This window comes from Electrona antarctica, assembly GCF_951216825.1.
Source record: "Electrona antarctica genome assembly, chromosome: 18".
NCBI classification, from domain to species: domain Eukaryota; kingdom Metazoa; phylum Chordata; class Actinopteri; order Myctophiformes; family Myctophidae; genus Electrona; species Electrona antarctica.
The window spans coordinates 22,058,010-22,070,013 of record NC_136799.1 but is presented as its reverse complement, the minus strand read 5'-3'; the positions used below and the strand labels follow the sequence as shown (position 1 = coordinate 22,070,013).

Genomic DNA, 12,004 nt, shown 5'->3' with positions numbered 1-12,004 from the left:
TATATTTTCCTAAATTTGTAGTATGTTCTTAAGCATGTCCAGAGGTACTAGAATAAGTTGAAAAATACTTTGAAAATGTTTTCCCATTTGATATATGGCCATTTTAAACTCTGTCTGGGACGCAATCTTGAAAATGACGGCTTTCTGGAGAGTAGATTTTGGTAGACTTTTAGTATGTTATTTAGCATGCCCAATACTACCAGAATCCATTGAAAAACCTTGTGTATCAATTTTTTTGGGGTTAAGGGATATTTTCTTCCTAAATTGACTCACCTAAAGGGTTGGATTTGCTTGAAGGTATGGGGGCGAAATCCACACCTCTACTTTTGTATCCTCCCCTCCCCGGGCATTCTAATAGAGCGTCGCAGTCCCGCCCCCTAGGAAATGATTCTCCGTTCATTTTCCTCATAGACATTTCAAAAAGTATTTATTTAAAGACCTTTTAAGCCTCGTACAAAGCCAACTCTTGTCATGACAAATCATGACAACAAAACACAAATAATTAGAAAGAAGAAAAAAACGGCAGGTTACAACACTTTGTTGTTTTTCTTCTTTGTAATTATTTGTTTGGTCCAAAATATTGTGTTTGTTGTCATGAGTTGTCACAACTCGAGTTGGCTTTGTCCGCGGCGTAACCGTCTTTAAATAGATACTTTTTGAAATGTCTATGGGGAAAATGCATTGGGAACTATTTCCTGGGCCTGGCGTCGTCATGAAAGGGGGCGGGACTGCGACGCTCTATAACAATGAATTAAAAGCAAGCGTCAATGTAGACTGGTATGTTTGATAATATGATATCACAATTGAATTAAAGTAAAGAGCCACTATGGCTCATTACTTAACCACATTAAAAGGTGATGTTAAGTGGTATGTGTTGGTTAAAAAAAATTTAGTCCTGTTCCTGCTGGATTTCTGACCATTCCCACCTGTACCCATAATTGTAACATTTCTGACCACCTGCAACACTAATGTAGTCATTTAGTCCTGCATAATCCCGTAATATTACCATGTAGTTAATCCTGTAACATTTCCATTGGGACCCAAAAACGTTGGAAACAGAAACACAGAATGAGAGAGAGAAAGAGAGAGATACTGCAAGTTGGCAATTACAGCACCACGGACAGCAACACAGTGGATTGGACTATTAAATGCTTTATGCACATAACTGTCGAGAACAATGTTTCGATGTTATGTTTTCCTCTGCATTTGGCCACAAGATAAAGGTGTTCATATCAAGCTAAAGAAAAGCGTGACATCCACATTACATACATTGAGACAAAGTGCCTGGAATGCTATAGGCCAGCGGTCCGGACACTAGCCTGACAGCGTGTTGCGGGTTTGAGTCCTGATGAATTTCTAAAATAGCAAAAATATCAGATCTACAAGCTCACAACACGTCACGATGTGACTATGTATATATTGATTAAGAAAATGCTCGGTTCTTTTTTACATATCGAACCCTGATGACAGCTCATATCAAAATGAACTCTGAATCTTTTACTGCAATTTTTTATCAGGTCTTGCTACAGATCTTTATTTATTTTTTCTCTTGCTATTATTGGATGCTTTTCACTGAACGCATGTGTCTATTCAAATCTAGAAGAAGATCTTGCTGAACACGTTTTTGGATGTGTTGATGGCAGATCCTCCCCCACAGTGTCTAGTGTGGCTACCTCTCATGCACCGACTCGCTAATGTTGAAAATGGTACGTGTGGCTTTTGTAACATGCAGGTCTAGCATTTCCAACATTTGTTGGAGGGATAATTACTTGAGAGTTCTCTTACATTATACAGGGCCATAGTGGGAAAGTATTATCCGTTTAAACTTTTTCTTTTCTTTTTTTTAAATCCTTTACCCTTTGAAAAGTTATTTAAAAAAAATTGTCTGTCAATAATTTTTTTGTCCTTTCAAATGGCATTTAAAAGCATTTTGTCTTTAGCCTGTTCATTTATTCCCCCTGTACTTTCTTCACCACCCAGTCTTCCATCCAGTGGAGTGTTCATATTGCCGAAGTGAAAGCATGATGGGCTTTCGGTACCGTTGCCAACAGTGCCATGGTTACCAACTCTGCCAGAGCTGCTTCTGGCGTGGCCATGCCAATGGTCCCCATAGCAACCAGCACCAGATGAAAGAACATTCGTCCTGGGTAAGGCAGATCCTGGATTTCTCTCAAATACTACAACGTGTTTTTTTGGTCCTCTATCCAAAAGATATTTACTATAAAGGGCCGTTCACACTGAGCACTATAACTATAACAATAACTAAAACTATATTGTTCTCCATTGCATTTTTTTCATAGTTGGTGTGAATTCTGCCATCCACTTGACTTGATTTTTAAAACTATATTTTTAGTTATAGGGCTCAGTGTGAACGGCCCTTAAGTCGTGGTCATCCATCTGTACCACAAAGCGCCCAGCCTGCTCGCCACATTGCTCATGCCTTCAAAGCGATTCAGAAGGGGATTTCATAGGGGTTTCACTCAGTTTAGCCAATAACATTGTATTGATTGGATTCTCACTGTTGCTTCGTTTCCCCAATGCTCAATCATTGCGTTGTAAATTGAAACAAGGGAAGATATGTGCGCTGCTTCCCAAATCCAATTCCCAACCCACTGAGTGTTCTACAGATAAGAAGGATTGTTCAAGAGGCCTCGGGACCAGAAGGAAATGTCATAGAGCATAGAAAGTAGGAAAAGGATGTTGAAATCAGCTCAGTGGCTAGGCTAGAGCGTGACACTAACATGGGGCTTGTTTAAGACCAAGACTATGACTACTGACAATGTATGCATTTATTGTGCTGCAGAAAGAAACTACTAAAATTACATGTGAAATTACATGTAATCAATAAGCCACTGTTGACATAGTATAGCATTAAGTGTGTCATTTCTAGCTCTAGTTATGCAAGCTACACCTAAATTAGGTTAAATACAATCATAAGCCACTGTACTGCATTATAAATGAACAAGCTGATGGCAGCAGATATCAGATAACAGATATAACGTCTGCTCTGCCCTTCTCACAGAAGTCTCCGGCCAAAAAGCTGAGCCATGCAATCAGTAAATCTCTAGGCTGCGTCCCCATCGGAGAGTCACCTCATCCACTGTTCCCAGAGCAGGCTGAAAGACCACAGGAGCTTACCCACACAGTGTAAGTGCTGTTCTGAAGACGTTTGTCACAGTCTTTGTGCAATTAATGACAGAAGTCTAACCGATATATTGATTAACAGCATGGCAAGGTCCAGTATACCGGTGATGTATGGTCTATTCTTGCCATGTTAACCCACCTCCATCTTTCCATCTTGCCTTCATAAAATCAAGTATTGGCTGACATCATTCAAAGATATCAAGCCCCTGATTATTTGATAATGTGAAGAGGCTGATATGTTATCTGAGTTTGTGTGGAGCTGCAGAGAGCAGCACAGCCCTCCCCATTAGTCTGTTGGCAATGAAACTAGAGGGATGGTATAAATCTCTGCGCTCTGCCTTTGAAGGCTCCTGGAAGTCATTATAGAAAATGCATTATATTCCAATGCTGTCTTAAGCCTTCAGTTTCATTTACATTTCAGCTGAGAAATAGGAGGATTTCCATAATCAATTCCACCATCGAGATAGATCTGCGGTTGTCCACATTGCTAAGGTTGCTTCATATCTTTCTTATCACTGTGTAGGTCTGAAGATATGGCCTCACCCACTGGAACATAATGTGTTAATGTTGAAATGAAAAAAGGATTTATGATATATGGTCTTCATTGTATTCACAGCATCATTTGAAATGTCACAATGTACTTGTGACGTGAAGATTTGAATGTAAAGCCTGCATTTGTTAATGGCACGTTTCATTACATAATCATGCTCCATATTCAAGCCATGGCCACAAATCTAAGCTGTCGGCTATTTTTCTTTATGTGCCGCGCATGGCAAGTGTCAGTGAGTAATTGATAGCCAGTTGCATCAGGGAGGAGAAACTCGCTCTACCATGGAAAATAGACAGGACGTAAATACATCAGAGTGATTTTCTGTTTTACGGCATGATAAATATCCTGATAAATATCATGATAAATATCATGATATAAATGATAAATATCCAACATCCCCGAGTCACTTCTCACAGAAGTTCCAGGAGCTCAGACAGAAAGATGTTTATTTTCTTCTGCATTGTAACCAAAGTTATGCATTTAAGATTAAGTTAACATTTACATAAATTTACAATTCATTACAACGCGGGAAATAAACTGTCAACCCAAATGTTTCCCGCCAGCAAGAGATCAGGCGATTGGATTAGCCTGTGCGGTACAGGCTGTGTAGCATGAAATTGCATTACGCAAGTAGATTGATATTGATTAAAAACAAAATTTGCAGCTAAAACTATTTGAAGATCACATCTCTTCGGTAACCACAGAAACCGGTAATCCATGCCCTTTTCATGTTCATTGGTTTACACAAACTAGGGCCATGAGAATATCAAGCACTTTCCTGGAGAATCAGGGAGAATTCAGCCGGGGCTTTTCGTTTGTACAGGATTTGATGGTATAAAGACCCTTCACATTGATTCCATTTCTTAGAAAGACTTGCTTTGAAACGGGATTCTAATTTGAGGTTTTAAGGCTCTCGTGATAAAGCAGATGCAATCTCCACTGTTTCAATAAAAACTAGCAATGTATCCATAGATAATCCCTCAAATGTATATTTTTGCTAAAAAGACAAACAAATAAAGAACTAGCCCTTCTGGGCACAGGTCTCCACCAGGAGGATAGGAGTGTGTGTGTGATGTTTGGCAAAATGTTTTGTGTGTGTGTGTGTGTGTGTGTGTGTGTGTGTGTGTGTGTGTGTGTGTGTGTGTGTGTGTGTGTGTGTGTGTGTGTGTGTGTGTGTGTGTGTGTGTGTGTGTGTGTGTGTGTGTGTGTGTGTGTGAGACACGGCTTGGCCTGTTGTAGCGCCACCATGAGGCTGATTTGTAAACTGTCAAGTGGCATTTCTTCCAAAGCCTAGTGGGAATATGCATGCACAGTTTCACCACAATCGGACGCTGCGTTGAGTAGTTGTGGCGATTTGTACAAAACGGGTACAAAGCGGGCTACTCCTGAAAAGTTTAGAAGCCAATTGTAGCCAATGAGGGTGGATTATGAGAAATCAAACAAACCCGTCTTGATCACATGACTATGGAGAGCATGTGTACCGATTTGCGTGAAATTTGGATAGAATCTGAGTAATATTAGAAAATGTGTTTTACATATGTCGGCCTCCTGGTGGCGATATAAAGAGCATATGTGAAAGATTCCAGGCAAAGATTTTTCCTTGGCCTCTAGGGAGTTGGCATACAAAGTTATCCACAGATCCGTGCAGTTAGAGGTAAAAACACTTTTCGGCCAGTTATAGCGCCACCATGAGGCTGAGTTGAAAATGTTCATGTGGCATTTCTTCCTCGGCCTAGTGGGGATGTGTGTGCACAATTTCACGGAAATCACACGATGTGTTCATGATTTGCAGCATTTTGTTTGAAACTGAGCACTCCTGCGAACTTTGGAAGCCAATCTTAGCCAATCAGGATGGAGTCTGAGAAATCTGAAAGACCAGTTTCGTTGAATGGCTCTAGAGACTGTGTACCAATTTGCGTGATGTTTGGACAAAATATGTAGGTGTACTGTCCAAAAACTTGTTTTGCTCAAAGCGGCCTCCTGGTGGCGCTATAACAGGCTGTTCTGGAAATTTTGGGGCAGAGGTTCATCGTTCCTTCATCGTTCCTTCATCGTTCCATCCAGGGAGTGTGTGTGCAAAATTTGGCATCGACCGGGTTAACGGTGCCGGAGATTAGCTGTTCACAGACGGAAGGACGGACACACACACGGACACACGGACGGACGGACGAAGTGCAAAACATACTCTCTCCCCATGCCTTCGGCCTGGTGGAGACAATAACTGGAAGCGTTCACTGAAAAACTTTATTTCTGGGGCATGCTCGCAGATGACTAATAATGCATCCACCACCTGGGTTGCAACGTCCTTCCGCCTCTCTCCCCTCAGTCTCCTGTCTCCTGTCTGTTTTGAGTATCTGTACTTTACTCAAGTACTAAATTAAGCACTAATTCCCATTTAAATATAGTGAGAAAAGGCGATCTACAAGCTCACAATGCGTTGTGTTGTGAGAATATTTGTTTGCATCAGTTCGTGTCACCTCACTGTGTTCGTTGAATACAGGAACTAAGTAATTTAATGACTGTAAGTCATCAAGAATAGTATGATTAAATGTGTTTGTGAACCTAATGACATTTTGAAATATAATGAGTGAGGATGTATTTTTACGTCTGCCCTTTTCCATTTCTTTGGTTTAAATCTTGTATTCAAGGTCTAATGCCCCCACATTAACTAATTCTATCTGAATAAATCACAGCACAAAATGACTTTTAAAGGCTAATCCATAAAACAGGCAATACATTTTAAGCATGGATGCAAACATGAATTTCAGTTAGTCTGGGATATGATGAAGAAGCATGATATGATATTAGAACAATAGAATAAAATGTGGAAACCGCAACTGTTAAAAAGGCCATAATACAGTGAATACAGTTATTAGTTATATTAATCAAAAGTAATCTAATTTATACATGAACTGTTCTGTTTGACTTGCTAGAATTTGAATGAATACTTCCTGCTAACTGCAGAATTCAGCAGACGTATAATGGATAAATGTTACATTTATACTGGCTGTTAAATTTGAACAAGTCGTTTCTAGACCAATTCTCACTGGAACAGTAACCTAAAATGTTTATTTAAGCGCACACAGTAAAATCCTCAGTGTTCATTTATCCATTTGTAACTTTAGCACATTTGTAAGATTGTACAATTGTATCTTATAATGCACAACATATCTGTACGTATGTCCATCCGTCTGTAGTTCATGTATCTGAAGAACCGTTCGCCCGACTGACTTCAAGCTTGCTCCCGAGTGAAATAAGATGTAGTTGGTTAAATTTGCACTCTTTTACTGTGTAGCTGTGTAGCTCCTTTATTAGTGTTACATAGAGAGAGAGAGAGAGAAAGAAAGAGAGAGAGAAAGGGAGAGAGAATGTACTGTAGTGTCATAAAACCTAACTGCAGCAGAAGGGCTGGGCGATATGACTTCAAATCAATATCACAATTATTTCAAACTTGTGCCTCTTACGATTTACGAACAATTATGTTTAAAAAATAGAGTGACATTTTTGCATGCGAGCATTGTACAGTGAAGTATTGTATAATACAGGGCTTAAGTGGTTAATTAGACTAATCGGTTTAATCAATTTTATATATTACAGTAGATATGTCCCGATACTGTATCGGTATCGGAAAAGTATCGGTATCCCTTATTTGTCATATTGGGTCATATCAGTAACAGTGAATATGCCATTCTAACCACCGATCCAACTCAGTGGTAAGGGGTTGAGACTATGGCAGGTAAATAAAATGTTGGGGCATGTGGAGTTTGCTTTCGAGTTGCCCAAACTGCAAGTGCATGTTTGAGTGAGGAGTCTGCTAATACACAACATGATATATAGCTAGATAGCTATAAACACAACACGAGATCACAACACTGGTATCAGTATTCGGTATCGGTATCGGCTAACACAGAAATTGTGTTATCGGGATCGGGATATCCCTAATATATATATATATTAGGGATTTTTAATATATTCACCGTATATATTTTTGTTTCATTCATTGATAAGAAATGTTAAACAAATTAGCACAAAAAGCCATCAACAAGATCGCCCAGGTAGTGTGTAAAATGTTTTGTGAGTGAGCATTTGTGTGTGTGCCTGTGTGTGTGTGTGTGTGCCTGTGTGTGTGTGTGTGTGTGTGTGTGTGTGTGTGTGTGTGTGTGTGTGTGTGTGTGTGTGTGTGTGTGTGTGTGTGTGTGTGTGTGTGTGTGTGTGTGTGTGTGTGTGTGTGCGTGTGTGCTAGTGTACACAGTGTACACATAAGTGTGTGTGCGTGCACTGAGAGACAATGGCAGAATCAAGGTAGAACATTGGGTTTGATCAAACTACCTGCTTGAATCGAACAGATATGAGACTCCCAGCTGGCCAAATTCATGTGCCCGCATAGACAAATGTAGCTACTCTGATGTTTTGAAATATTTACTCGCATCTGAAAGTAAAGGCTATCAGCAAGCTGACCTGTGAATTTGATGTCATCTCAAAACTGTCTGTGAGATTCTTGGGGATTTGTGGCTGGGACTGAAGATATAGGTTTAGTGTCTCTAGGATATGACTAACAGAATTCACAGAATTCTGCTCTGCATTGCTTCAGCTGAAACCTTTCAAGCAGAGACATTATTCACAAATGTGTACCAAATCCGACACTGCATTGATGTGGAATGCATATTGTACATACAGTACAGTGTCAAATGTTCAGTGCTGCATTTTTAACTGAGTTTTATAAAAAACACATAATCCCCAGAAATCCCATATTCCTTAATGGTTTCCACTGTTTTACACAGTTATTCATTCTCCCGAATAATGCAAATTCCATTAGTGCCATTAAAATGGGAGCACAATGGCACATGCATGCAAGTAATTTGCCTGTTAGCATAGACCATGTTTTTGTGTGTCTTTATGGTGTTATTGACAGACAAGCTTGGGGAAGAAAGAGAACAGACCTTTGCCAGTAAGCTACTATAGGACGCGGAGGCTGGATTGTGTTGGCATATTATTTTTTAGCCAAGAGACGATGATCAAATGCAACCATGCATCGAGCAGTGTCAGAAATAGACTGAGGCTGAACAGTGTTATGAACTGAACAGAAAGCCATCAAAGCCCTGACTTAAGTCCTCCTTTCTGCTAAAGGTGATGTACAAGGAGAATGGGGGAACATTGTCATTCACGGCACACAGGTAGCACGAGGCTTAGCGCATTGCAGACTCTGATCTTTGAGTGCCTAAATGTTATGTCAATCTATTGCTGTGTGACCTCTGAGGTACCTCTTGGCTCCAGCAGGATTGATGACCGATGGTGTGCGCGGGCGCTTTTGTGACCTGTGTCACATCCTGATGTGTTGTTGTCCGTGGAGACTGGAAATCTTGACTGTCTGGGAGGGAGAAGATGCAGATGGAAGCACAGAGAGAGAAAGTGTGAGAAAGAAACAGAAGAGAGAGAGAGAATGAAAGAAATAAAAGAGAGAGAGACACACACACACACACACACACACACACACACACACACACACACACACACACACACACACACACACACACACACACACACACACACACACACACACACACACACACACACACACACACACACACACACACACACACACACACACACACACACACACACACACACACACACACACACACAAAGAGAAAGGAGAGCAGAAATGGCATCATTTCATCATTCTGTTGGCCAAAAGCAGCATCACTGACAGCATCACTGACATGATGCTGTAGTTGTAGTTAAACAGAATCACTGTTTAACTACTTCTAACTTGGCGTCACTATTTAGGCTTATTATTATAGGCAACATCTTTCAAAATCTTCAAGAAATGTACTATATTTTCGTTATTTATGAAAGGTTTATAGAACTTAGGCACTTAAACTGATCCAAAATGTTAGCACACTCTCTCTCTCACACACACACACACACACACACACACACACACACACACACACACACACACACACACACACACACACACACACACACACACACACACACACACACACACACACACACACACACACACACACACACACACACACACACACACACACACACACACACACACACACACACACACACACACACAATGATGTTATCCATACTTCACCCGCGCTGCTCCACACAAGTTATTTTGGTGTTGATTTTAGTTTTTTTTTTCCATAAAAAGGATACAGGTAAAATGCTTGTTATGTAACTTGCCAGCTGAGAGGGGTCTGGGGTCACAGTATGTAAATGTAATTATTTGGAGGGCAATTATTCTCTAGGGAGAGATAAGAGAGAGAGGCTATTTGGATATCGTGGCTGCAGGGTTTTTCCTGGCTCAGAATAGGCCCGGCAGTAATCATGATCTGTACACGTTGTGACTATGCAACATTAAAAGGCAATGAGCCTTATTTAAGATAAATATATATATAACATTTGATAAACCACCCTTATGCGCCACCCTTATCCCTAATCTAATTTGCCATTTTTTACTATTTAAACTTTTTAAAATAGTTCAACTAGCCGATCTCCATCGAGACATTGTGAGCTTGTAGATCGGCTATTTGAACTATTTTAAAAGGTTTTTTTAAATAGTAAAAAATGGCAAATTAGTTTAGGGATCAAGGTTAAGGGGTGGCGCAAGATATAGCCCTATATCTATTTTGCTTTTGTAAATGAAACCCCAATGAACAAAATGAAAAAAAGACAAGAAGAAACTGGAAGGGAGGGAGATGGGAGTGAGTTTGAGGGAGAGGGGGGTGAAATAGCTGTATTCAAAAGGGCTGGTGATTGATTTATTGATTGGCAAAAATAACTTGTCTTACTTGGGCACATATTTTATTGTCAATTCGTATTGTTTTGGTGTTGGTGACTCTCCTTTGGGGCAGTTAAAACCTTTTTGTGGGGGCACCAAAATTAAACTGCAGGAAAACCCCTGGGCTTGATATTTGCCTTTTCCTTCATTGTGGGTATGTATGCATGTGATTGTCCATTTATGTGATACAGATAGTGATTGAACAGAGAGCAGTGGCCAGTGCATGAGAGAGGGAGTGTGAGAGAGACAGGGAATTCTGAGAGAAGAGCGGAACTGGGTATGAGAGAGAGCTTGAGAGAGAGCTAGAGAGAGAGAGAGAGAGAGAGAGAGCGAGAGAGAGAGAGAGCGAGAGAGAGAGAGAGAGAGAGAGAGAGACAGAGAGAGAAAGAGACAGAGGGAGGGCGAGAGAGAGAGAGAGAGAGAGAGAGAGAGAGAGAGAGAGAGAGAGAGTCTGTGTCGTCATAGAGGCACGTGACTGCTGAGTTTCCTTGGAGACAGCAGCAGTATAGTACATTGAGATGCTCGCCCGCCCAGTTGAGGGCACAGCAAGGCATCTGACAACAGCAGCAGCAGTAGTTGGATGTATTTGACCAGCCAGGCAGGTGCCTTCCATCCTTGCAGTTGTAAGTAAGTGATTCCTTGGGTCTCCCATTTCCTTAATCAGAAGAAGCTTGAGTGTTATTGATGCTTGTGTGTCTAGAAGGAAAGATTAAGCTGGCGTTCTGTATTGTCTGGAGAGTATGGAAAGAAAACAATTCAGTGAAATTGGATTAGAAGAGTGTGTGTTATATGTAGGTGTTTGTGTACACTGTCTGCCTATATGGCATATTCACCCGCATATTCCAGTTTTGAGTACTCACAGAGATACCCTCAGCTGCTGCCATGTCTTATTTCTCCATTTTATTTTGTGGTGAGAAAGTTAACCAGATTAGCAGAATTAATGTCTGTGCCATTTAGTTTGGAAACGGAACAACCCATGAATTAAGGACCATAAAAAAGGATTCCATGGCTTTCTTTGAATGTGTTAGACTAGTCTTGTAAGAATTGCAAATGTGTCACATACAATTCATAATTGGCCCTTTCTTGAGAACAACATACTGGCTGAAAATTCATGCAGTAAGTAATTCAACCTATTGACAAATAGCAAAAAGGAAAAAATGAAAAGAAACTGCACAAATTACTTGCAATTAGGGACCCACAAATTATGCTGTATTATTACAATCATGCAGACATAACTACTACATCAGTATTCAGCCGCTGTACAGAAAGGATTGTGTGTGCTGTTCAACTGTTGACAACACCAGGAGGATACAGCTTTTCCTACATCGTGCTGGACACTATTCTATACGACCTGGAGGAACAGTTGATAGTTTGATAGTTGCCACAATTCTTCATTGCAGAAATAAGCACAGCAAGAACACAACACTGTGCTATGTATACTTTGCTGTCTTTGTGTTACCATCCATTCAAAAATACAATATATGAAATTTGAATTTATTAATGCTTGA

The 12,004-nt window shown here is 40.4% G+C and overlaps 1 protein-coding gene and 1 long non-coding RNA gene across 3 annotated transcripts in view; one reads left to right on the top strand and one right to left on the bottom strand.

Annotated features, from left to right (window-relative positions):
* LOC306941607 overlaps positions 1-12,004 on the bottom strand; it is a 99,473-nt gene that overhangs the window by 24,488 nt on the left and 62,981 nt on the right. For both annotated transcript variants that reach the window (XR_013792190.1, XR_013792191.1), the window contains exon 2: positions 8,956-9,062. This is a non-coding gene — a long non-coding RNA (uncharacterized lncRNA). The remainder of the gene's footprint in view (positions 1-8,955; positions 9,063-12,004) is intronic.
* Positions 1-12,004, top strand: part of dtnbb (dystrobrevin, beta b) — a gene marked incomplete at its 5' end in the record, with an annotated part of 39,011 nt that overhangs the window by 10,258 nt on the left and 16,749 nt on the right. Inside the window, 3 exons of the mRNA XM_079527149.1 lie at positions 1,601-1,706; positions 1,981-2,147; positions 3,023-3,147. Of these exons, the coding sequence (XP_079383275.1) occupies positions 1,601-1,706; positions 1,981-2,147; positions 3,023-3,147 (398 nt within the window). The remainder of the gene's footprint in view (positions 1-1,600; positions 1,707-1,980; positions 2,148-3,022; positions 3,148-12,004) is intronic.